This window comes from Oncorhynchus clarkii, chromosome 4 (genome assembly GCF_045791955.1).
Source record: "Oncorhynchus clarkii lewisi isolate Uvic-CL-2024 chromosome 4, UVic_Ocla_1.0, whole genome shotgun sequence".
Classification (NCBI taxonomy): domain Eukaryota; kingdom Metazoa; phylum Chordata; class Actinopteri; order Salmoniformes; family Salmonidae; genus Oncorhynchus; species Oncorhynchus clarkii.
The window spans coordinates 55,564,748-55,592,081 of NC_092150.1; the positions used below are offsets into that span (position 1 = coordinate 55,564,748).

At 42.7% G+C, this 27,334-nt stretch overlaps 2 protein-coding genes across 17 annotated transcripts in view; one reads left to right on the plus strand and one right to left on the minus strand.

Moving 5' to 3' along the window:
• Positions 1-10,185: 10,185 nt before the first annotated feature.
• On the minus strand, positions 10,186-11,075 carry LOC139406964 (rho-related GTP-binding protein RhoB). The gene has a single exon (XM_071150181.1). The coding sequence runs from the start codon at positions 10,894-10,896 to the stop codon at positions 10,306-10,308; it is 591 nt and encodes a 196-aa protein (XP_071006282.1). The 5' UTR covers positions 10,897-11,075; the 3' UTR covers positions 10,186-10,305.
• Positions 11,076-12,057: 982 nt separating this feature from the next.
• Positions 12,058-27,334, plus strand: part of LOC139406957 (pumilio homolog 2-like) — a 51,424-nt gene continuing 36,147 nt past the window's right edge. For 12 of the 16 annotated variants that reach the window (XM_071150158.1, XM_071150169.1, XM_071150161.1 and 9 more), the window contains exons 1-7: positions 12,058-12,200; positions 13,955-14,321; positions 24,283-24,351; positions 24,473-24,578; positions 25,729-25,916; positions 26,528-26,691; positions 26,947-27,256. In XM_071150158.1, the coding sequence (XP_071006259.1) occupies positions 13,968-14,321; positions 24,283-24,351; positions 24,473-24,578; positions 25,729-25,916; positions 26,528-26,691; positions 26,947-27,256 (1,191 nt within the window). In that variant the 5' untranslated portion in view covers positions 12,058-12,200; positions 13,955-13,967. Of the gene's footprint in view, positions 12,201-12,347; positions 12,534-12,863; positions 13,122-13,954; positions 14,322-24,282; positions 24,352-24,472; positions 24,579-25,728; positions 25,917-26,527; positions 26,692-26,946; positions 27,257-27,334 lie in introns of those variants that run through there. The other 4 variants (XM_071150159.1, XM_071150167.1, XM_071150168.1 and 1 more) reach the window with 2 other exon arrangements.

Here is a 27,334-nt window from a genome sequence, read left to right on the forward strand (position 1 = left end):
GCAATTGCCGTACCAGGCAGTGATACAGCCCGACAGGATGCTCTCAATTGTGCATCTGTAAAAGTTTGTGAGTGCTTTCGGTGACAAGCTGAATTTCTTCAGCCTCCTGAGGTTGAAGAGGCGTTGCTGCACATTCTTCACCATGCAGTCTGTGTGGGGGGACCAATTCAGTTTGTCCGTGTGTACGCTGAGGAACTTAGAACTTACTACCCTCTCCAGTACTGTCCCGTCGATGTGAATAGGGGGTGCTCCCTCTGCTGTTTCCTGAAGTCCACGATCATCTCCTTTGTTTTGTTGACGTTGAGTGTAAGGTTATTTTCCTGACACCACAATCCGAGGGCCCTCACCTCCTCCCTGTAGGCCATCTCGTCGTTGTTGGTAATCAAGCCTACCACTGTAGTGATTGAGTTGGAGGAGTGCATGGCCACGCAGTCGTGGATGAACAGGGAGTACAGGAGAAGGCTCAGAACGCACCCTTGTGGGGCCCCAGTGTTGAGGATCAGCGAGGTGGAGATGTTGTTACCTACCCTCACCACCTGGGGGCGGCCCGTCAGGAAGTACAGTACCCAGTTGCACAGGGCGGGGTCAAGACCCAGGGTCTCGAGCTTAAGGACGAGTTTGGAGGGTACTATGGTGTTAAATGCTGAGCTGTAGTCGATGAACAGCATTCTCACATAGGTATTCCTCTTGCCCAGATGGGTTAGGGCAGTGTGGTTGCGATTGCGTCGTGTGTGGACCTATTGGGGTGTTAAGCAAATTGGAGTGGGTCTAGGGTGTCAGGTAGGGTGGAGGTGATATGGTCCTTGACTAGTCTCTCAAAGCACTTCATGTTGGTAGTCGTTTAGCTCAGATACCTTAGCTTTCTTGGAAACAGAAACAATGTTGGCCCTCTTGATGCATGTGGGAACAGCAGACTGGGATAAGGATTGATTGAATATGCCTGTAAACACACCAGCCAGCTGGTCTGCGCATGCTCTGAGAACGCAGCTGGGGATGCCGTCTGGTCCTACAGCCTTGCGAGGGTTAACACGTTTAAATGTTTTACTCACGTCGGCTGCAGTGAAGAAGAGTCCGCAGGTTTTGGTAGCAGCTTTTCCAAAAGGGGGGCGGGGGAGGGCCTTATATGCGTCGCGGAAGTTAGAATAATAATGATCCATGGTTTTACCAGCCCTGGTAGCACAATCGATATGCTGATAGTATTTAGGGAGTCTTGTTTTCAGATTAGCCTTGTTAAAATCCCCAGCTACAATGAATGCAGCCTCAGGATATCTGGTTTCCAGTTTACATAGAGTCAAATGAAGTTTGTTCAGGGCCATCGATGTGTCTGCTTGGGGGGAATATATGCGGCTGTGATTATAATCGAAGAGAATTCTCTTGGTAGATAATGCGGTCGGCATTTGAATGTGAGGAATTCTAAGTCAGGTGAACAGGAGGACTTGAGTTCCTGTATGTTGTTAAGACCACACCACATATCGTTAATCATAAGGCATAACCCCCCCCCACCCCTCTTCTTACCAGAAAGATACTTGTTTCCTTCTGTGTGATGCGTGAAGGTCCCCAGTTCACTTCGAGAGTCTGGAGGGCGTTCATGGAACGTCTGGGGGTCTCGATCAGTCTCACCTCAGGTTTTCACCGCGAGAGTAATGGGCAGGTGGAAATAGTGAACCAGGATGTGGGCAGGTTTCTGCGGTCCTATTGCCAGGACCGGCCAGGGGATTGAGCGCCGTTCGTGCCCTGGGCAGAGATGGCGTAGAACTTGCTCCGCCACTCCTCCACTAACCTCTCCCCCTTTCAGTGTGTATTGGGGTACCATCCGGTTCTGGCACCGTGGCATCAGAGTCAGACCGAGGCTCCTGCAGTGGACGAATGGTTCAGGCACGCGGAGGAGACATGGGAAGCAGCCCATGGTCACCTCCAGCAGGCCGCGCTGCGCCAAAAGACCAGCGCGGACCATCACCTCAGTGAGGCCCCGGTGTTCGCACCTGGGGACCGGGTCTGGCTCTCGACCCGAAACCTGCCCTGCTGGAAGCTGGGTCCACAGTTTGTGGGGCCATTCAAAGTCCAGAGGAGAGTGAACAAAGTATGTTACAGGTTACAGCTGTAACATATTAACCCCTCATTCCATGTGTCTCTCCTCAGGCCGGTGGTGGTTGGTCCGCTCCAGGAGTCTGAGGTGCGGGAGGTTCCTCCACCCCCTCTGGTCATCGAGGGGGCCCCGGCATACTCCGTCCGCTCCATCCTGTATTCGAGGCGTCGGACGAGGGGCCTTCAGTACCTCGTGAAGTGGGAGGGGTACGGTCTGGAGGAGAGGTGCTGGGTTCCGGTGGCGGATATGTTGGACCCTAAACTGCTGCGGGCGTTCCACCGTCGCCGGCCGGATCGCCTTGCGCCTCACCCTCTGGGTCGTTCCCGAGGCTGGTGTCGGCACGCAGCTGGAGCCGCGCGTCAAGGGGGGGGTACTGTCACGACTTCCGTCACGCCGTCGGCCCCTTTCCTTGTTCGGACGGCGTTCGGCGGTCACCAGCTTTCTAGCCATCACCGCTCCATTTTTAATTTATCCATTTGTTTTGTATTTTTCCCTGCACACCTGGATTTCATTCCCCAATCACACTACATGTATTTATTCCTCTGTTCCCCCTCATGTCTTTGTGTGAAATTGTCAATTTTGTCAATTTTGACATGCTAGACTGGTGTTCGTTTATTCCGTGTTTTGTCACGAGGTATGGTTATTTGTTTGAACTTCATTATTGTGACTGTTTGCGCGTTTTGCACTTTTGCCTCTTGGCTGGAGGTTTCGACGCAGTGGCATCCGTCTGTTGGTTTCTCCTGCCTCAATAAAGTGTGCGCCTGTTCACAACTCCCTGCTCTCCTGCACCTGACTCTGCTCCCAGTACGCACACCATTGACACCACGCCGCTAGGTGACTAACTTACCAATCTAAAAAATGTTGGCTGACATGGGCTAATTGAGTGACTGCTGATGCACAACCAAATTTCTAAATTGCACCTTGTGTAGTCTATTATTCTAACTCTCAACGGTAAATTGAGAGTTCCCTTAAAAATATATATATATTTTGGGAGGGAAATTGGTCCGCTGGCACTTCAAAAGGGGATGCCAGTTGCCCATCCCTGTCCTATGCATATTTAACCCAATATACTTGAACATTATAAATATGGTATTGACACTGACCCTGGAACTATACAGTAGCTTACTTACGTTCTCGTGTTCATCTTTCTATTTATTGTGTGTTTTTGTTCTACTTGACTTTTTTATAAATGTTGTATAGTTCTACTGATATTGATTATTGCATTGTTGGGAAAGAGCAAGCAAGAAAGACATTTCACTGTACTTGTGTAGGTGACAATAAAAACTGGAAACTAGGTCTTCTGGGTGGCGCAGTGGTTAAGAGCGCTGTACTGCAGCGCCAGCTGTGACTCCTGTGGCGGGCCGGAAGCAGTGCGTGCTAACCAAGGTTGCCAGGTGCACAGTGTTTCCTCCGACACATTGGTGGCGCTGTGTTAAGAAGCAGTGCGGCTTGGTTGGGTTGTGTATCGGAAGACGCATGACTTTCAACCTTCGTCTCTCCCGAGCCCTATTTTATGTGGATACACTACTTGACCCCCAAGCATCATTTCACACATTACACATGTTGATATTAAGATTTTTTTTTTATTTCATATAGTTTCTTCCACATGTTTGGTGTGTCTCCCAGGTGGCTTGTGGCAAACTTTAAACAACACTTTTTATGGATATCTTTAAGAAATGGCTTTCTTCTTGCCACTCTTCCATAAAGGCCAGATTTGTGCAATATACGACTGATTGTTGTCCTATGGACAGAGTCTCCCACCTCAGCTGTAGATCTCTGCAGTTCATCCAGAGTGATCATGGGCCTCTTGGCTGCATCTCTGATCAGTCTTCTCCTTGTATGAGCTGAAAGTTTAGAGGGACGGCCAGGTCTTGGTAGATTTGCAGTGGTCTGATACTCCTTCCATTTCAATATTATCGCTTGCACAGTGCTCCTTGGGATGTTTAAAGCTTGGGAAATCTTTTTGTATCCAAATCCGGCTTTAAACTTCTTCACAACAGTATCTCGGACCTGCCTGGTGTGTTCCTTGTTCTTCATGATGCTCTCTGCGCTTTTAACGGACCTCTGAGACTATCACAGTGCAGGTGCATTTATACGGAGACTTTATTACACACAGGTGGATTGTATTTATCATCATTAGTCATTTAGGTCAACATTGGATCATTCAGAGATCCTCACTGAACTTCTGGAGAGAGTTTGCTGCACTGAAAGTAAAGGGGCTGAATAATTTTGCACGCCCAATTTTTCAGTTTTTGATTTGTTAAAAAAGTTTGAAATATCCAATAAATGTCGTTCCACTTCATGATTGTGTCCCACTTGTTGTTGATTCTTCACAAAAAAATACAGTTTTATATCTTTATGTTTGAAGCCTGAAATGTGGCAAAAGGTCGCAAAGTTCAAGGGGGCCGAATACTTTCGCAAGGCACTGTATGTACCGCTTGCCATGCGGTAATAGAGAGAACAGTCTATGTCTGGGGTGGCTGCGGTCGTTGACAATTTTTAGGACCTTCCTCTGACACAGCCTGGTGTAGAGGTCCTGGATGGCAGGCAGCTTAGCCCCAGTGATATACTGGGCCTTACGCACTACCCTCTGTAGTGCCTAGTGGTCAGAGGCCGAGCAATTGCTGTACCATGCAGTGATGCAACCAGTGTTGCTCTCGATGTTGCAGCTGTAGAACCTTTTGAGGATCTCAGGACCCATGCCAAATCTTTTCAGTTTCCTGAGGGGGAATAGGCTTTGTCGTGACCTCTTCACGACTGTCTTGGTGTGTTTGGACCATTCTAGTTTGTTGTTGATGTGGACACCAAGGAACTTGAAGCTCTCAACCTGCTCCACTACAGCCCCGTCGATGAGAATGGGGGTGTGCTCGGTCCTCCTTTTCCTGTAGTACACAATCATCTCCTTACTTTTGGTTACGTTGAGGGATAGGTTGTTTTTCTGGCACTACCGGGCCAGGTCTCTGACCTCCTCCCTATAGACTGTCTCGTCGTTGTCTGTGATCAGGCACTGTTGTGTCGTCTGCAAATTTAATGATGATGTTGGAGTCATGCCTGGCCATGCAGTCGTAGGTGAACAGGGAGTACAGGAGGGGACTTAGCACACACCCCTGTGGAGCTCCAGTGTTGAGAATCAGCATGGCAGATGTGTACCTACCCTCACCACCTGGGGGCAGCCCGTCAGGAAGTCCAGGATCCAGTTGTTGAGGGAGGTGTTTAGTCTCAGGATCTTTAGCTTAGTGATGAGCTTTGAGGGTACCATGGTGTTGAACGCTGAGCTGTAGTCAATGAATAGCATTGTCACATAAGTGTTCCTTTTGTCCAGGTGGGAAAGGGCAGTGTGGAGTGCAATAGAGATTGCAGCATCTGTGGATCTGTTTGGGCGGTATGCAAATTGGAGTGGGTCTAGGGTTTCTGGGAGAATGGTGTTGATGTGAGCCATTACCAACCTTTCAAAGCACTTCATGGCTACGGACGTGAGTGCTACGGGTCTGTAGTCATTTAGGCAGGTTGCCTTTGTGTTCTAGGGCACAGGGACTATGGTGGTCTGCTTGAAACATGCTGGTATTACAGACTCAATCAGGGACTTGTTAAAAATGTCAGTGAAAACACCTGCCAGTTAGTCAGCACATGTAATCAGTCTGGCCCCGCAGCCTTGTGTATGTTGACCTGTTTAAAGGTCTTACTCACGTCGGCTATGGAGTGCGTGATCACACAGTCGTCCGGAACAGCTGATGCTTTCATGCATGCCTCAGTGTTGCTTGCCTCGAAGCGACATTGAAGTGATTTAGCTCATCTGGTAGGCTCGTGTCACTGGGCAGCTTGCGAATGTGCTTCTCTTTGTAGTCTGTAGTAGTTTACAAGCCCTGCCACATAAGACGAGTGTCAGAGCCAGTGTAGTATGATTCAATCTTAGCCCTGTATTGACGCTTTGCCTGTTTGATGGTTCGTCGCAGGGCATAGCAGGATTTCTTGTAAGCTTCCGGGTTAGAGTCCCGCACCTTGAAAGCGGCAGCTCTTCCCTTTAGATCAGTGCGAATGTTGCCTGTAATCCATGGCTTCTGGTAAGGGTATGTACGTACAGTCACTGTGAGGATGACGTCCTTGATGCACTTATTGATAAAGCCAGTGACTGATGTGGTGTACTCCTCAATGCTATCGGAAGAATCCCGGAACATGTTCAGGTCTGTGATAGCAAAACAGTCCTGTAGTTTAGCATCTGCTTCATCTGACCACTTTTTTATAGACCAAGTCACTGGTGCTTCCTGCTTTCATTTTTGCTTGTAAGCAGGAATCAGGAGGATATAGTTGTGGTCGGATTTACCAAATGGAGGGCGAGGGAGAGCTTTGTACGCGTCTCTGTGTGTGGAGTACAGGTGATCTAGAATGTTTTTCCCTCTGGTTGCACATTTAACATGTTGATATAAATTTGGTAGAACTGATTTAAGTTTCCCTGCATTAAAGTCTCTGGCCACTAGGAGCGCCGCCTCTGGGTGAGTGGTTTCCTGTTTGCTTATTTCCTTATACAGCTGACTGAGTGCGGTCTTAGTGCCAGCATCTGTCTGTGGTGGTAAATAAACAGCCATGAAAAGTATAGCTGAAAACTCTCTAGGCAAGTAGTGTGGCCTGCAATTCATCACAATATACTCTACTTCAGGCGAGCAAATCTAGAGAATTCCTTAGATTTCGAGCACCAGCTGTTGTTTACAAATATACACAGACCCCCCCCCCCCCTCATCTTACTGGAGTGTGCTGTTCTATCTTGCTGGTGCAGCGTATATCCCGCTAGCTGAATATCCATGTCGTCATTCAGCCACGATTCCGTGAAATATAGGATATTACAGTTTTTGATGTCCCGTTGGTAGGATATTCGTGATCGTACCTCATCTAATTTATTGTCCAATGATTGCACATTGGCAAGTAGTATTGACAGTAACAGCAGCTTTCCCAGTCGCCTTCTCCGGGTCCTGACCAGGCACCCGGCTCTTTGTCCTCTGTACCTGCGTCGCTTTCTCTTGCAAATAACGGGGATCTCGGCCCTGTGGGGTGTTTGGAGAATGTCTTGTGCGTCGTCCTTGTTGTAGAAAAAATCTTTGTCAAATCCGAGGTGAGTGATTGCTGTCCTGATATCCAGAAGCTCTGTTTTGCTGTAAGCTACGGTTGCAGAAACATTATGTACAAAATAAGTTACAAATAAAGCGAAAACCCCCCACATTTTAGCACAATTGGTTGGGCGCCTGTTAAACTACTGCCATTTCTTCCGGTGCCATTTTTAGGTTTGTAGGCCTCCTTGCTCGCACACGCTTTTTCAGTTCTACCCACACATTTTCTATAGGATTGAGGTCAGGGCTTTGTGATGGCCACTCCAATACCTTGACTTTGTTGTCCTTAAGCCATTTTGCCACCACTTTGGAAGTATGCTTGGGGTCATTGTCCATTTGGAAGACCCATTTGCGACCAAGTTTTAACTTCCTGACAGATGTCTTGAGATGTTGCTTCAATATATCCACATAATTTTCCTGCCTCATGATGCCATCTATTTTGTGAAGTGCACCAGTCTCTCCTGTGGCAAAGCACAACCACAACATGATGATGCCACCCCCGTGCTTCACGGTTGGGATAGTGTTCTTCGGCTTGCAAGCCTCCCTCTTTTTCCTCCAAACATAACGATGGTTATTAGAGCCAAACAGTTCTATTTTTGTTTCATCAGACCAGAGGACATTTCTCCAAAAAGTACAATCTTTGTCCCCATGTGCAGTTGCTAACCATAGTCTGGCTTTTTTATGGCGGTTTTGGAGCAGTGGCTTCTTCCTTGCTGAGCAGCCTTTCAGATTATGTCGATATAGGACTCGTTTTACTGTGGATATGAATACTTTTGTACCTGTTTCCTCCAGCATCTTCACAAGGTCCATTGCTGTTGTTCTGGGATTGATTTCCACTTTTCGGACCAAAGTACATTCATCTATTGGACACAGAACGCGTCTCCGTCCTGAGCGGTATGGCGGCTGCATGGTCCCATGGTATTTATACTTGCGTACTATTGTTTGTTCAGATGAACGTGGTAACTTCAGGCGTTTGTAAATTGCTCCCAAGGATGAACCAGACTTGTGGAGGTCTACAATTTGTTTTCTGAGGTCTTGGCTGATTTCTTTTGATTTTCCAATGATGTCAAGCAAAGAGGCACTGAGTTTGAAGGGAGGCCTTGAAATACATCCACAGGTACACCTCCAATTGACTCAAATGATGTCAATTAGCCTATCAGAAGCTTCTAAAGCCACAACATCCTTTTCTGGAATTGTCCAAGCTGTTTAATGGCACAGTCAACTTAGTGTATGTAATCTTCTGACCCACTGGAATTGTGATACAGTGAATTATAAATGAAATAATCTGTCTGTAAACAATTGTTGGAAAAATTACTTGTGTCATGTACAAAATGGGTGTCCTAACCGACTTGCCAAAACTATAGTTTGTTAACAAGAAATTTGTGGAGTGGTTGAAAAATGATTTCTAGACAATGTATTGTAGTTTTACAATTATTGTGTAATATATCCTGACAGTTCTCTTGATAGAACCATCCCAAAACCATCCCCATTTTAGAAACAAAAACCGTCTATCTTATCTCCCTAGTTTAAACCAATAACGTACACAATACAATAGAAGTGGCAAGAATTGTGTCATTATTGTCTTAAACCACTAAGCTGACCACTAGCAGACCACCTTCACATTTAGTAGGCTTACCAGTGCTTCCAGTCGTTTCTATGTAGTTGGGGTGTAATGGAAAGCAGTCTCCCAGTCATCCTGTTTGCTCTGTCTTTATCTGTGTGCTCTGTCCTTTGAGCTCATTTCCTCTTATTGTGCTGTAATACTATTTCCAGTATTGTTTTTTTCTGTTTTATTTCTCCTCTTGCTTTTGATAGCTTTCCACACCACCTAACCCCTTCCTGCATCAGGGGTAGTTGGTCTTGTCCTGAATTGTGTTGCCATTTATCCTAAACAAGGCTGAAGTGAAAACATGCATGATGTGGGTGAGCTGCTGCCAGCAGTAAGCTATAATTGTATTACATAAGTTGATTGCTTTGTGACCCTGAGGAATACGAGACACATAGGTCAGGGTTGAAATATTTTTTTGGGGGGGATCTCTATATTGACCTTAAATTCCTGACTTCTGAGTTAATTCTTGCTATGATGATCCACTATGAAACTGTCCCTATCAATTATGGGACAGATAGTTATACACAAAAGTAAAATAATGAGGTTTTCCCATGTGCATTTACAGTTTACATCCCCAGCAGAGGCCAACCATATGGAATTCAACTGGCACTAGGTTATACATTATGATCATATCTTTATTTAAAAACAATATAAATAACTGTGACACAAACTTGAAGACATAAAAACATATTGCACTATTGGGGTCTTTTTGAAACTCCATATACAGTATGTGAAATAACTGCATTCATTCTTTACACAGTGCTGCAGACCCTGTTTTCTTAATGCAATGTCAACAATTTACACAAAAAAAAAACCCCACTGGAGGCAGGATGGACAGCCTTTTTGATCAGTTTGAGAGCAGCTTGGCCCCCAAAAAATGTAGTCTAAGGCTTACAATTCAAAACAATCATGTAGGCTCCAAAACTTTTGAGTAAGTAGAATCTTGGCTTGAAAACTGGACAATAACCTCTTTCACATTAATAATGCAATGTGACCATATAAGGGTATAAAGCCTTCACTAAAACTCGAGGTTGTACGTTGCTTTTCCCTTTTGAACACCACTTTCAGCTATAGGCCTATATTTCCCTCCACAGATTCCATAAATTGCCAAACACACTGGTTGCATATCAACAAGCCTTGGCCCCCGACACTCAAGTAGGCTACTTGGAACAAGATCCTCAAAGACTACAGCATAATTTCTTTCAGGCAGCATCTTGAATATTTGACAAACGTATTTCTTCAGTAAATTATAATCACAGTGTCCGTTGTACTTGTATTTGATTATATATTCGAGTCAAATAAGGTAAATTGGTCAGAATAGATCCAGATGATGATCCATAATCGGATTATCATTTATTTTGAACATTATGCTACTGGCTCGCAAGAAAGTCTTTAATGAGGCACGCATAGAGGTTTTTTTATTTTTTACTTTTCAAGCACAAGGACAACAGGTCTTGATGGTGTTGGCAGCCGTGGGCCTATATTATCGCTTACGTCAGCCGTTTATTCAATCACAACAACAGACAGCAGTTTACACAACCGTTGGAGGGTTTTGATCTCTTCTGTAAAGCTGCACGTGTCGCAGTGTCGAACACCTCCCGAATACCATCCTTTGTTTTAGCAGAACACTCCAAATAGTCATATGCACTAATGCGCACGGCCATGGCGCGCCCGTCCTCTGTTTTCACGGGTTCCTGTTTCATTCTGGACAGCTCGGTCCTAACAATCTCGTCGTTGCGCAAGTCTCTCTTGTTGGCGACTAAAATAATTGGCACGTTGGGACAAAAGTGCTTAACCTCTGGAACCCATTTCTCCGGGATGTTTTCGAGGGAGTCCGGGCTGTCCACGGAAAAGCACATCAGGATGACATCGGTGTCCGGATAGGACAGCGGGCGAAGGCGGTCGTAGTCCTCCTGTCCAGCCGTGTCCCATAGTGCTAGTTGGACTTGCTTGGTGTCCACTTCAATGTCCGCCACATAGTTATCAAATACAGTTGGCACATAGACCTCAGGAAACTCGTCTTTGCTGAATACAATCAGCAAGCAGGTTTTCCCACACGCGCCGTCACCGACGACGACCAGCTTTTTTCGTATCTCTGCCATTTGTTGCTTTTGACACTGATAGACCACTTTCCCTTGACTCTAGCTTTTAAACAAATATGACATTCGAAAATAATTATGTATCAGCTGTCTTTGTGTTAGCTAGCTACGAATTCTGGCTATGAGTCTTGTTAAACTTCCCTGAAGGTATGCTAGCGCGTTTAGCCGCTCGATTCTATAATTCGCAAATATGTATCCCTGTCTAACCACTGAAGCGCTGGCTTTATAAAGAGCACGGCGCTTTCCTAATATAGCAATCCAATCGTATCTACCGAGGTGATATCATCATTTCGAAAAAAGGAGGTGATTGGATCCCAGTCCTGCTTTGTCGGTAGGGGAGGGTAGTGTACCACGAGGATCATGTCTCGCCCAGATACCAACCTGGGATCAACTAATTTGGCAATGTCTTTGGCTTATTTCCTAAATTTTTTCCAATAAATGTTTCCTAATTCACAATCACATAACTTAATGTATGAATAGTCATTTGACATAGGCCTATATGCCACTATCCATATGACAAACACATAAGGCCTATACTAATGTAGAGCCAGCTCCAGGCCTACAAAAAAACATGTTTATATTTCAATAAATTGTGGGTCGCAGCTGGCCATCAAATAACAACATAACAATTCCCAATGCGATGTTTTTTCCAGGACCTACGCACGGGCAGGCCTATGTACCCCATGAAACAAAGATGATGAAATATTGCAAAATTGCTCAAACCAATAGGACTATTTGAAATTAGCTCATGTAGAGTAATGTTTCCTACTGCGCGTGCCATGATGTGTTCCCATTCACAATAATCATGTTGTCGTTCCAAAATGCCTAGCATATACATCATATTGTTGCGATTTAAGTACAATCGATTGAGATAGGAGCATATGAAGTTGAGTCTTAATTGGTTTTTGCTACACCTATGGAATTAGTCGTATTGATTAAACATCATGAACAATATTGATCAGCATTATTGAAATTTTACACTGGACTGACTCCCTAGTAGACTTTAATTGATACAGAGAAATCATGCATACTACATGTAAATTATTGAGAAATTATGAGTGGGTAATTTCATAGTCTATTTTATTATAATCGCAAATATTGGCTTGTTTGACATGTTAGTGCGCAGGTCTAATGTACAACATGCATATAGACTGCAGGGAGGGCACTAGCGTGATAGTCAAACTCCTTCATTGCACGTTCAATCGTAGCTAATCATTAAAACACCGATCTCCACGGAAACAAAACAATATACATTTCAACCACTGACATTTTGTACAAACATCCCTCTTCACTCTAAAAGACAGCGCGTGAGTATCTAAGTTTATATAATGCGATGTATTACGCATTCTCACTATTTTAAGTGTGGATTATTGCCTTGGTCGTTGAGTATATCCCCTTTTGTTTAGCGGGTAAGGCCCCTCTGGAACTTGGAGGGGGGCCATGTTGTTAGTGTAGCTAGTTACCCAGCAATGGTGTTTTGTTAATACAGCTCACCAGGCGGCATTTGTATGTTTCACTCGGTTATCAAGGTTTGCTTACTGTTCAACGGCGTGTGCACAACGAAGAGTTATGCCTTCATTGTATGCACTTATTAAACTGCACTAGTAATTTTACAGCGCTGATTTTATCAAACTGAAAAGGTAAGGGGCCTCCCTTACTCTGCCTAGCTAGCTAGGCTAGTAGCTAACAAACAAATTAAACGTTGACGCTAGATTTGTAAGTGAACTGGTAACGTTAGCTAGTTAACTTGGCTTCTGTCTACTGTTATTTTAACGAACAAATGTGATAGCCCGGTAGCTAGGCATTATAGCTAATGATCTAGTTATCTAAGTAGTTCACGAAGGGTTGTTTTGCTAGTCTGAACCAATGACTGGTCTGAACTATGAAGCCAGTTGTCATGAACAGGGAAATCGTGGACGTAGCTAGCTACTGTAGTTAACTGTTTTTCTGACGTCAGTTTCATGCTAAACTAACCGAGTCTGCAAGCTATACAGTAGACATAGTTTGTGGAGTTGGTTTAGCTAGCTAGTTAAAGTAGCCAGCTAGGTACATAACTACTCGTGGTATTCAACATTTTCGTGAAAGCAATAACCACACACCAACATTAACGTTCGCTAGCTAGTAATCTAGAGACTCTATGCGCCGAATTACCAGCTAACGTTAGCTAGCTAGCGAATGTTATCAATTTCGCGTAAAACGTGTTTGAATGACGTTACTACTAGCTAACGGTAGGTAGTTAAACTAACGTTAACGAACCATGTACAATATGTGGCTAACGTTAGCTAGCTACTAACTAGGTACACCGGCTTTCTACACTAATACAGTGTGTAATATTTAGCAAAACACACACCCGACAACGGCGACTTGAACACTCCAGCCAGACATTCATTGTTCGAAGGCTACGCTAACAAGTTAGCTAGCTAAGTAAGCTAGCAACGGTAGGCTAGCTTGCTATCCATCTATCTAACATTGTTTTGCTAGCTATATCCATGACGTTACATTGGTTTCTGTCTGTGATGTAGGTAGCGTATGTTCACGATTGATGTTAGTTAGTTAACTTTAGCTGTTTGGCTAAGAAGGCCAAAGCGCATATTACACGGACTTTAGGGACACTTCCGCAGCGTAATGGAGTTAGCTAGCTAACTTTTCATGGCTAATTTAGCTTAAAATACGTTAATGTTAGCAGTGTAATAAATACATTCTCTAGATAGCCAGGTAGCTAAATCAAACAAGGGGCATGTAACGTCCCCAGAGAAGATTATGTTGCTAGCGAGAGACGATGCTTATTTATGACGCTGACAGTGCTTCTGCTGCAGTTCTGCAGACATTTCAGCTAACTTATTAAACAACTAAAATAACGAAAACTGTCTTAACGTTAGGGACCAAAAAAAGTAGATATCGATATTTATTTTACTAGCTACAGTTGATACACGTGTATGTTTGGTTAGTTCAATAAGCTTACATTCAATATCAGAAACCTCAGCCTAATGTTTGACAAGTGCTATCCATAACCAATGTAAAGCAACCCTCTGACATGTTCTATTATTTCCCCCTTCCATAGGCTTCCCCGTGGAATGAGCATTCCATGCAGCATCCTAAGTATGAATGACGTGGCCTGGCAGGAGACACGGGGTGGGATGCTGCACACAAACGGTGCCCCTGAAGCTGGGGGCGTCAGAGTTCATGGAGGGGGTTCCCTGGCAGCTGTAGGGGGAGCAGGGCAGGGTCCCGGGGGGCCACACCCTCTGCAGGGCATGGATAGGGGCCCCAACCCCACCCCAGGCACCCCACAGCCTCCACTGAGTGGGCGCTCTCAGGACGATGCCACAGTTGGCTACTTCTTCCAGAGGCAACCTGGTGAGCAGTTGGGAGGTTGCACCCCTAGCAAGCACCGTTGGCCTACAGGAGATGGCAACCACATTGACCAGGTATGATTATTTTGCCTTGGCCAAACTGCTTTCTGTTTGAAAAAGGTACAATATTTGAATGAAGCAAACCTTAGACGTTTTAGAAACTACTTTACCACTGCAGAGACCTTATGCCGTTTCAGCCCCAAGCATGACAGAAATTTCACCGGTCATGCTTGTCTACAGGTTAATTTGCATAAATTAGTGCAATTAAGTTGGCACGTGTGCATCTTCGTTACTTTATCCTGTGTCTTATTTATCACACATGCACAGCGTTTAGAGCCTAGTTTGAGCAGAATAAAATCACCTGTCAGACAGCGAGAGCTGCTGCGTGAGTGGAACGTGCTCTTAGAAACCCAGTCATTGCGCTGCAAATTGTAAATGCAATCATGTGTTAACACTCTTGATGGCCACGGCTTTCTAATGCTAGTATTTTTTTATTTCTCAACTCCTAATTGAAGCCCGTGCTCCATTCGAGTGCCTAGGCAATGAATACGGTAGGTAGGCTACCAGCGTGTCACCAACCACCTTGCAATTGGAGTATGCATTGTTTGAAACCTGGATGTTTTTTATTTCATATTGTGAGGCATGTCTTACCTTGCTCCAAAGTAGATGAGGCGAAATCCCATGACAGAAACATGGAGTCAATTATTTTATAAAGACTCCCTCATTTGCCATTGAAACCAGTATTTATCTCCTGTTCTATTGGTTTTCATATCAACTTTCTTTCGTTGTCCGGAAGCCAAAGGCACAATTCTAGTTATTATTTTTATTGCATCTTTAGATTCCCCCTCTAATTTTAATCTCACATGGAACTGTTTGCATCAGGTGTGCTATTTACAGTGCCTTCAAAGTATTCACACCCTTGACTTTTTCCACATTTTGTTAAAGCCTGAATTTAAAATTGTTTCAATTTTCAAATTAAAAATGTGTATTTAGACCCCCCCCCCCCCCCCCCAAAAAAAATGAAAAGGTTCAATGTCTTGTCAATAAGTATTCAACCCTTTTTTGTTATGGCAAGCCTAAATAAGTTCAGGAGAGTAAATTTGCAATAATGGTGTTTAACATTACTTTTTAATGGCTACCTCATCTCTGTACCCCTGACATACAACAATCTGTAAGGACCCTCAGTCGAGCAGTACAGTTCAAAAACAGATTCAACCACAAAGACCAGGGAGGTTTTCCAATGCCTTGCAAAGCATGGCACCTGTTGGTAGGTTGACAAACAAGCAGACTTTGAATATCCCTTTGAGCATGGTGAAGTTAATAATTACAGCTTGGAGGGTGTATCAATACACCTAGTCACTACAAAGATCCAGGCGTGCTACCTAAAAAAAGCAAACAATGCTATTATCTGAGGATAGCACCTCGGTAAACAAAGAGAAACCATATTTCAACCCTGCAGGCGTGACGCAAAACACAGAAATAAAAATATAAATCATGCCTTAGATTTGACGAGCTTCTTTTGTTGGCACTCCAATATGTCCCATAAACATCACAAATGGTCCTTTTGTTCGATTAATTCCGTCGATATATGTTCATTTATTTGGCGCGTTTGATCCAGAAATACACCGGTTCCAACTTGCTCAACGTGACTACAAAATATCTCAAAAGTTACCTGTAAACTTTGCCAAAACACAACTTTAGGTGTTTTTTTGTACGTAAATAATCAATAAAATTTTAGACTGGATGATCTGTGTTCAATACAGGAAGAAAACAAACAGAAGCATGCCTTCTGGTCACGTGCCTCTAACTAACAGTACACTTGAAGTGACCCTCGTTCAAGATGGCCGTACTTCTTCGTTACACAAAGGAATAACCTCAACCAATTTCTAAAGACTGTTGACATCCAGTGTAAGCGATAGGACCTGCAAGAAGGTCCCTTGGAAATCTTGATTCCCAATGAAAACCCATTGAAAAGTGACCCCCCCCCCAAAAGAAATCTGAATGGTTTGTCCTTGGGGGTGTATCTGCTAAATAAGTTCTGATATACTCACATACATGATTCAAACAGTTTTAGAAACTTCAGTGTTTTCTATCCAAATCTACTAATAATATGCATGTCTTATCTTCTGGGGATGAGAAGCAGGTCGTTGAATTTGGGCATGCATTTCATCCGGATATGAAAATACTGTCACCAAGAAGTTAACCTTTTGTCCTGAATACAAAGTGTTATTTTTGAGGCAAATCCAATACAACCGCGCTCTACATTTCCAAGCATAGTGGTGGATGCATCATGTTATGGGTATGCTTGTAATCGTTAAGGACTGTAGAGCTTTTCAGGAACAAAAAGGAAACTGAATGGAGCTACGCACAGGCAAAATCCTAGAGAAAAGCCTGCTTCAGTCTGCTTTCCACCAGGCATTGGGAAATTAATTCACATTTCAGCGGGACAATAACCTAAAACACAAGGCCACATCTACACTGGAGTTGCTTACCAAGAAGAAAGGAAAGGAAATGTTCCTGAGCGGCCTAGTTGCAGTTTTGACTTAAGTCTGCTTGGAAATCTATGGAAATACTTAAATGGTTGTCTAGCAATGATCAACAACCTATTTGACAGAGCTTGAAGAATTTTGAAAAGAATCATGTGCAAATATTGTACAATCAGGTGTGCAAAGCATTTAGACTTACCCAGAAAGACTCACAGCCGTAATCACTGCCAAAGGTGATTCTAACACACACTACAAGTCAAAAGTTTGGACACCTACTCATTCAAGGGGTTTTCTTTATTTGTACTATTTTCTGCATTGTCAAATAATAGTGATGACATCAAAAACTATGAAATAACACATGGAATCATACAGTGACCCAAAAAGTGTTAAACAAATCAAAATATATTTTAGATTCTTCAAAGTAGCCACCCTTTGCCTTGATGTTTCTTTGCACACTCTTGGCATTCTCTCAACCAGCTTCATGAGGTGGTCATTTGGAATCCAGAAGCCAAAGGCACAGTTGTAGTTATTATTTTTGTTGCATCTTTAGATTCTCCCTCTAATTTTAATCTCACATGGAATGCATTTCAATTAACAGGTGTGCCTTGTTAGTTTGTGGCATTTCTTTCCTCAAAGTGTTTGAACCAATCAGTTGTTGTGACATGGTATGGGTGCTATACAAAATATAGCCCTATTTGGTAAATGACCAAGACCATATTATGGCAAGAACAGCTCAAATAAGCAAAGAGAAACAACAGTCCTTTACTTTCAGACATGGTCAGTCAATCCGGAAAATGTCAAGAACTTTTAAAGTTTCTTCAAGTGTGCAGTCGCAAAAACCATCGAGCGCTATGATGACACTGGCTCTCATGAGGACCGCCACAGGAAAGGAAGACCCAGAGTTACCTCTCCTGTAGAGGATAAGTTCATTAGTTACCAGCCTCAGAAATTGCAGGCCAAATAAATGCTTCAGAGTTCAAGTAACACACATCTCGACATCAACGGGTCAGAGGAGACTTCGTGAATCTGGCCTTCATGGTCAAATTGCTGCAAAGAAACCACTAGAGGACAATAATAAGAAACTTGCTTGGGCCTAGAAACGCAAGCAATGGACATTAAACCGGTGGAAATTTGTCCTTTGGTTTGATTCCAAGTTTTTCATTTTGGTTCCAACCGCCCTGTCTTTGATGCAGAGTAGGTGAACGGATGATCTCTGCATATGTGGTTCTCACCGTGAAACGAGGAGGTGTGGGGGTGCTTTGCTGGTGACACTGTCTGTGATTTATTTATAATTCAAGGCACATTTAACCAGCATGGCTAACACAGCATTCTGCAGCGATACGCCATCCCACCTGGTTTACGCTTAGTAGGACTTTCATTTGTTTTTCAACAGGACAATGACCCAACAGACCTCCAGGCTGTGTAAGGGCTATTTCACCAAGAAGGAGAGTAACGGAGTGCTGCATCATATGACCTGGCCTCCACAATCACCCGACTTTCACCCATTTTGAGATGGTTTCGGATGAGTTAGACCACAGAGTGAAGGAAAAGCAGCGAACAGGTGCTCAGCATATGTGGGAACTCCTTCAAGACTGTTGGAAATGCCTTCCAGGTGAAGCTGGTTGAGACGATGTGTGTGCAATGCTGTCATCAAGGCAAAGGGTGTCTACTTTGAAGAATCTCAATTACAAAATATAGTAAAAATAAAGATACCGTTGAATGAGTAGAAGTGTCTGAACTTTTGACTGGTGCTGCAGTATATAAACTCGGGTGTGAATACTTATGTAAATGAGATTTGTTTAATTTTCAGTATAGTTGCAAACATTTCTAAACAGGTTTTCACTTTGTTATTGTGTGTGTAGAGGGGAGATCAACTTGAATCAATTTTGATTTCGGTCTGTAACACGTGGAATAAGTCAAGGGGAATGATTACCTTCTGAAGGCACTGTATAGAAAAGTATTTTCCTGCGAATTGCATTGGCAAATGTTTGAAATGATCTTTTTACATTTGTTGCTTCATTACAGTAGTTGTATGTTCCATAATAAATCCTTTTGGCTGTGAGATGATTGGCTTTCCACTGCATGTTTCAATTAACCTCTGAAAATGTTAAATTCCTTGTATGTATGTATGCATAGTGTTTTCAATTGGTCACATTATTTTACTCTTTGCTAAAAAATGACCTGTTACCGGTTAACAAGGTTAGGTTAGTCAGCAGAAAAATTGACTGAAATTTGCATCCTAGTTAAAATCTTTTTCAAAGTTGAGTGCAAGTTTTTTTTAAAGTTTAGGTTCCATTCCCAGGAAACACCCAGCTTGTAGACAACAGACTTGGGTTTGTGTGTAAAAGGGGGGAGTCTCAGTCAGTGATATCTCGCACAAGGGTATAGACTTGGCTTATATCTAACACGGAACCCAAACCGGCTTTGCGCGTGCGCAAACTTATTTTGTCCCCCACAAAACGCGATCACGACACGCAGGTTAAAATATCAAAACAAACTCTGAACCAATAGGGTATGTGGGACGCTAGCGTCCCATCTGGCAAACATCCAGTGAGATTGCAGAGCGCCAAATTCAAATACAGAAATGCTCATTATAAAAATTCAAAAACAAAAAAATATTTTACAATCTTTAAACCTAATTTCTTGTTAATCCAACCACGGTGTCAGATTTATAAAATGCTTTTCGGCGAGAACATACCTAGCCCAGAACATACCTAGCCCAGAACATAACCCAGTTGACAAATTATTACAAACAGTAACCAGCCAAGCAGAAGCGTTACAAAACTCAGAAATAGAGAAAATTAATCCCGTACCTTTGATCTTCATATGGTGGCACTCAGAAGACATTCATTCACTCAATAAATGTTACTTTTGTTTGATAAAGTGTCTATCCAAAAACCTCCGTTTTTGTTTGTTCGTTTTCTTTAGTAATCCACAGGCTCAAACGCAGTCAAAACAGGCAGACAAAAAATCAAAATTGTATCCGTAAAGTTCATAGAAACATGTCAAACAATGTTTATATTCAATCCTCAGGTTGTTTTTAGCCTAATCTATAATATTTCAACCGGACAATAACGTCGTCAATATAAAAGGTAAACAAGAAATGCACTCTCTCGGGATTGCGCATGAAGAATCTCTGCGACACGGTAGGGTCCACTCATTCAGACTGGTCTTACTCCCTCATAAGAATACAAGCCTGAAACAATTTCTAAAGACCGTTGACATCTAATGGAAGGCATAGGAACTGCAAATTGAGGTCTAAGACAATGGATACTGTAATGTCATTGAAAGGAAAACTACAAAACCAACAAACAAAAAACTACTTACTGAATGGATTTTTCTCATGTTTTCGCCTGCCAAATCAGTTCTGTTATACTCCGACACTATTAACAGTTTTGGACACTTTAGAGTGTTGTCTATCCAAATCTACCGTATCATATCTTCTGGGCCAGAGTAGCAGGTTGTTTAATTTGGGCATGCAGTTCATCCAAAATTCCAAATGCTGCCACCTACCCTAGAGAGGTTAAACATGTATGGCAATTTAGGTAGTTAGTTTGCACTTGCTAGCTAATTTGTCCTGGGATATAAACATTGAGTTATTTTACCAGAAATGCACAAGGTCCTCTACTCTGACAATTAATCCACATACAAAACGGTCAACCGAATCGTTTCTAGTCATCTCTCCTCCTAGGCTTTTTCATCTTTGAATTTATATGGTGATTGGCATCTACACTTTCATAGTATTACCACAACAACTGGCAAAACAGTTTGGTTATACCCACATGGGTTATTGAAAGACAATGAGGAAATGGTACGGGGGTACCAATGAGATGGGAGAGGCAGGACTTGCAGCGCGATCTGCGTCAGAAATAGGAATGACTTCTATTTTAGCCCTAGGCAACACAGACGCTCGTTGGCGCAATAATTGAATAACATATTTTCCTAAACTTATTTTGCAACGCGAACGGTTTAGTCAGGGTATAACGTCAATGACTTACAAAGGGGAAAATAACATCTATTGTGTCTAGGGATCTTAACCGCTTATCGGTCTATAGTTTAATTTGCACAATTTAATGGAATTAATTTGCCTCGTTGTTTTCATTAGTCATCATGCATTTTATCACGCGCACAGCATATAGAACCTAGTTTGAGGAGGGGGATGGCTTATCACTTGTTTTGACAGAATGAGAGCATCCTCAAAGCTAGTACGGGAGTGAGATGTGCTTCTAGAAGCCCATTCATTGCACAACAAATAACAAATCCCAATGGAATCGCATTATGTTTTTAAAGCTTATTTCTCAACTCGTAGTTAAAGCATGTTTCCCATTCGCCATTTGAGTGCATAGGCTACTGCTGACTATCAGCACGTCACCCACCACTTTACAATGTGAGATTGAGGCATTATAATTGTTTGAACTGATAAAAAAAAATACATGTATTAAAAATAAAAAATTCCTTCAGATATTGAGCCTTGCCTTGTTTCAAAGTAGCGTAGCCAAAATCCAACCATTAAAAATGTGAAGGAAAGTCCGTCTCTCGCTTTATTTGAATTGAATCTTATGGAGGCTTTGTGAAGCCTTTATTAAGGCTTAAGAACTAAAGATTCCTCACAAATCATCTAACTGTATATTATGCTCTAAAGAGTAACAATATGACACAACCAATTTATTTGTTCACATTTATTAATATTTTATAGAGCATGAAGTACGGTTATAGATTTGACCTATTTATGCAGTGCTTTATCTCAAATATTTTTCATTGTGCTCCTTATTTGTGTGCGCAGAGCCCTGCTTGAATAATGCAACGCGGCATGTAGAAATGTTGCAACTGTTTGCAAAAGTAGATTCATTACAGGCTTTAACACTTTACAATGCAAGAAAAAAAATCAGCAGCCTAAATAAAAAAAATATACAAAATAAAATAAAATCTGAATGTACACTTTTGGAATTACAGTAACACTTTTGGAATTACAGTAACACTTTTGGAAGTACAGTTCCAGTTTTATAGTCTTACCTACCTAAGTTGGTTTCAGCTGAAGCCATCATCAATTCATTACCCTAGTACTTTGTTTGATAATATACATAATTCAAAATATGGTGATTTCAAAGCTGATTGTCATTGCAACTAACTTTATTCATTCACTTTGTATCCCTCAAGTCCTTCACAGTGAGAGAGAAGTGACATCATTAGGTCTTAATGAGACAAACACTTTATTTATTTTTTATAAAACATGCGGTTGCTTCATATGAAGAAATGTTGATCAGTACAATAAGTCCCATTAGGAAGGGGAACATCTGTAGCCCCATGAAATCAGCCAAAACAAGCAAAATAACTTGATGCATGCACACTTGTATTGAATATGCATTCCACGGTATTGTGAATTGGCTAAGCTTCATCTTGATTTACCCAGTTTATCAATACAGATTTACCATTCAATATTAATGTACTTTGTTTATACAAACAATTTGACGTTGGTTAAAAAAACTGACACCGGTCATGTCCTTGTTGGTGTGACCAAATCATGTGCTGGTGCCATCAACTGAAAGTTGGTAGCACCAGTGGAAAAAGTTTGTCTTAGAACACTGGTAAGTGATTTCTATATTACTTTTCAATGAACAGGTTAATTTATTTTAGACTCTTAATGTTGACTCATGTTGACCAATAAAATGTCAATGTGTGACGTTTTATAGGAACCTTGCAAGTGCTACAGGAGTTGGCATCCATTTGCTTTCTTCCAATTTTGTTATGTTGTCCTACATACGGGACATGAGTGGCATTTCCATGTTATGATTGATTAAGGATCTCCATATTGCAGACGTCCGCGGGAGTTATTAAAATAGGCCGACGGCCTCAGGTTGTCCCCCAGGCTCCGGTCTTCTGGGAAGTCGTCAAATAGTCACTACGTCATTTAGTTTCTGCATTACACATTTCTGTATTTTGACATTTTTCTGCTGTACTGGAAAAGGCTGTATATTGCAAATGGACATGGCCGTTTTCTCAAACGGAAAAGACTTTGAAGACAACTTGGTGAGCACAGGTTAGGCCAAATGTACTTTTAGCCCAGAAACAAGATGGAGGCGGTCTCAATGCTCTGAGTTAATCACATTTTCCAAAATCCCAGAATCACACGGCTAGGTGCATTGAAACCGCCTCACCCCAATAGACGACCATAAAGTTTCTGTCCGATAGCTCTTTCAGGGACCCCGAAGCAACGCCTGGGGAAAAAGTGAATTTTCAGCACTAAGTAAGGTCGCTGCTTGGGCTCCGAATTACCTATTGACCCGAAACTCCGGATTCGGGGTTGACTCAGCTAGGCCTACACACAATGTCAGAACTGGACCCGCAGCTCGAAAATAAATAACTTTGAAGTTTTTTTAAAATGGTTTTAACAGAAGGTGCTATGAATTGTGGGCCGGCTCTGAACTCGAAAAGAGTTGGACAAAGTGAGTTTGGTGTCAGTATGTCTTATTGACTGATGGCTGACTTGATGGCAGTATATGTTGGCATTGTACATTTTTATAATCCAAATGGACAGTGTACAGTTCCAATGTTTTTAATGAGTGATTTACCATCACTAAATGGACTGGCTGAAATCAACACCCAACAAGCGATGGAGAGGAATCACTATCACTACTAGGCCACCCCGAGTTCAACGTGCCAGTCAATTGGGCATTTCTGCAGTATATTAGAGCATGTCCAATTCGTGTTGATAAATGCCCATTGTAAGACATTGCAAATGGACAGTTTACATTTGTCCATTTCCAATGTATTTAATGAGGTATTTTCCATCACCAAATGGACAGGCTGAAATCAACACCAACGAGCGATTGGACAGTGTCCATTACACACATGCTATATTGTCAGTGTGAACATGCTCTTCTACAAGTTGACTGTGCCCATTGCCAATAGATATCCATAAGGAGTTCCCATTACAAAATGGACATGCTGAGTCAACATCAACAAGAAATTCTTACTTCCTATGATCAAACATGACAAGTTGACCTTCTAGGGTGATTCAGGGCTTAACTTATATGCCATTTGGACATGGTTCATTTACTTTTGGATTCGGAAGCTGACTTCCTATGATCATATATGGCAAATGGACAAACTCAATAAAATAAGAGCTGTCCATACGGTTACTACATTTGTATAATTTAGCAAAAAAAATCGGTCCCAAACAGTTTTTATGAGGGTTTAAAATTGTGAAAATAAATTATTTTTCAAAATGTCACCCTTAGGGCCTGACTTTGACCATTTCCCATATGAAATCCTATGGTTGAGTGCTCTCTCCACCTTTGGGATTTTTGGAGTATGACATTTGCCATGTTGCGCTTGCAATATGTTTTTGATCAACTGCCGTCCATTTGAGTGGTATTTGCAATTGTGTATATGGTTCACCCAATGCCAATAAGATGCCATTCATTTTTGTCCATTTCATGGGGGTCTTACCAAAACTAGCCTATTACGAATAAGGATACCATATTCACCGGGTCGAAGTGTGTGTGTGTGTGCTGTAACTGTCTAAAGGAAAATATTTGTTCCTATCTCAGGTTCGCACTGTGGATGAGATGAACTATGGTTTTCAAGCCCTTGCTTTGGAGTCCAGGGGCATGGGTGAGGTAGGTTGAGATCTGCCACATTGCAAGTTTCTTCCCCGTAACTTAGGATAGGTTTTGTGCTACATCTTTCATTGAAGTCTTCCTGAATGTTCAAGTTTCCTTTTTTGCCTTCTCTTTACAGATGCTGCCAGCAAAGAAACTGTGGGATTCGGATGAATTGTCCAAGGATGGAAGGAAAGGGATGCTCCTTGGAGAGGAGTGGAGGGTGAATGCCTGGGGATCTTCTCGTGAGTAGTTTTCTGTGCCTCTGCTGGTCTGTTTGTTTTACCCTCAGGTTTTTAGAGAACCGCAATGACGAAGTCTGTCGATCTGCTAGCAGATAACCACAGATTTGAAGTCATTGTGCTAACGCTAGTTAGCATTGGCTCGCAAAACTGCATAACATTCTTCATACTGGACACAGAGACATAAACATGGTATCTATGAGTTCATCTGACTCAGGGGCAGTACCAAAATTGCAAATTCAACCCAAAATCAAAATGTCCTATGCATAAATAAATAGTAGGCTTGGCCCGTATCCAGCTTATCATACCTTCATTACCGACCTTGTGCCGTCCCGGGATATCCTGAAATACCGGCACTAAACACAAGTGCCGCTGTTTACAATCTGCACTGTCTGTAGATTTTCAATACCTTGCTGGCTTATGTGCTACGCCACTGTTTATTATAATAATAATATTTATTATTATTATGTGTTAAATCATATCCAGCTCAGGGTTCCAGATATGCATTTGAAGGTCTCTATGCTGACCTTTTTTACAAGGAACATGCGTGCGCCTAAGTACATTTTTTTTATTTTTTTATTCCATACTTCTAACTAGATCACCTGGTGCATGCTGCACAACCATGAGTGACTCACAAGACTCTGGTCTTGCATCGTTGTGTGCTCGTAAACAAAACGTGACTGGGGACCACTGGCAAACTTCAGAATAAAAAATTGTGACCAGTGAAATTAACACTATCCACTTTATCTCCTAATGTATTCCATGAGTTGACTGCAAGTATTTACTTAAGTAGCAAAAAAAATTCAAAAGATTTAAATAAAATAATTTTAAAAAACTTTTTTTTTTTCAAAGAAATAGTTTCAACGGTATTGATGATATGGAAAAACCATCCCATGTCTATTTCCAAATACCCCGGTACACTGCCCAAGCCTAACAAATAGCCTTAGTTTAGTGCTTGAAATTAAAGTACTGCATTTACTACTCAGTTCAACTGGTACCATCAAGACCATGCAGATAGCTTTTTCAAGAAACGTGCTGAAACTCTAAGTCTTCTTTTGTGGAATGCTTGGTCAACGCTATCTTCCTATTATGATCATGTCTCAGTCCTTGATGTCTCTATTCTTTGCTCCACCCCCATTCCTCTGATGAGCAGATCACTCAGTGTCCCAGCCTATCATGGTGCAGCGGCGACCCGGGCATGGTTTCCATGGGAACGGAGATGCTAGCTCTGTGCTGTCCCCTCGCTCTGAGGGAGGAGGCCTGGGAGTGAGCATGGTGGAGTACGTCCTGAGCTCCTCCCCCGGTGACAAGATGGATGGCCGCTACAGGAACGGTGGCTATGTAAGTCTTTCTGCCAAGGTCTCTTTTGCTCTTTCCTTTTCGCCGATCCACACAGAACCAAGAGAATACCTACATCAGGCTCAATAGATGTGTTTGCTGACTGTCACAAATTATGTACTTGCTTTAATGGGGCAGAAGTCTGTGTGTTATGATTATGCATGACCACATGGCTAGCAACAAGGACAAGTGGGAAATCGTAGGTGGCTTGTTTCTGCTAGTTTTTTGATACCATCTTGTTCTTGATACCATGTCTTGTTTTCAGGTGTTTTGACGGTCACATTTATGCTAATATGGCCCAAAATTTGCTAGCTAACGATGTATTTGAGACAATGTGTGCATGTTATTTTGTTTTCAATAAACATTGGATTCGAAATATACTTTAAATGTTGTCAACAATCTAAGCCAACCTCATCTGTGTTTCCCCCATAGTTGTGCACTTGTCGGTTTTGTGCCTAACCAGTCCATAGTGATACAAAAATTGTTTAGTTATTCCAGGAATGCAACTTCAAATGAAGCTTCAAATGATCTTATTGCTTAGTGTTGGTGTTGGTCTCCAATGGAGTATTGTGTCACTTTGGAGAAACAAGCCTGAATTTTGGGGGGTTTTGCAGGGCGGAGTGGACGTTGACACGGACAGAAGGGAGAAGGGCGACGCGCAAGACAAGACGTCTCCGTTCGAAGAGGACAAGAGCCCTGAAATGAAAGTGGGAGAGGAAAATGATGCCAATGGGAGAGGCCTGCTCAACGGCATGGACAGAGACTGCAAAGACTTCAAGTACAGTTCCCTGTTAATAGTTATTTGGGAGGTCATGAAAGAATCATTATAAGATGTATTTACCAATCCTTCACTGCACTTGTAGTTTCCTCTGGAAAATGAAATCTATTTTAATTGAATTATGCAGATAAGACATTCAAGTCACTTCCAAGCTGTATTAGATGTATGTATTTATTTTTGGTTCAGGCAGTCAATGTCATTGAGACAGTTGTGAACAAAGCCTCTAAGGCCATATTGTCACATGTACTTCTCTAGCCCCACCCCAGGAAGTCGCCAGGCCTCCCCGATTGAGGCGGTGGAGAGGATGGGTCCCGGCCAGGCCGGGCTGGAGATAATGACTCAGCACCAGCACCACGCACAGCACCATGCCATGCAGCCCCAGAATCCAGCCCAGAACAAGCCCCAGCAGCAGGAGGACTTCCAAAGCCAAGAAACTCAGAACATAGGTAGCATGGATCAGCAGCAGGGTGTGGAGTCCCTCCAGTTCGACTACGCTGGCAACCAGATCCAGTTGGACTCCTCAGGCACCCCCGTCGGCCTGTTTGACTACAACTCCCAGCAGCAGGTGGGTTGAGCCAGTGACCAGATTTCTTATCAATGCATAGATAAACCTGCTTGAGAGGAGTGGAAACTGCCGTAGAAC

Coding starts and splice junctions, on each gene's coding strand:
- LOC139406964 (XM_071150181.1), bottom strand. CDS start 10,896: ATGGCAGAGATACGAAAAAAGCTGGTCGTCGTCGGTGACGGCGCGTGT.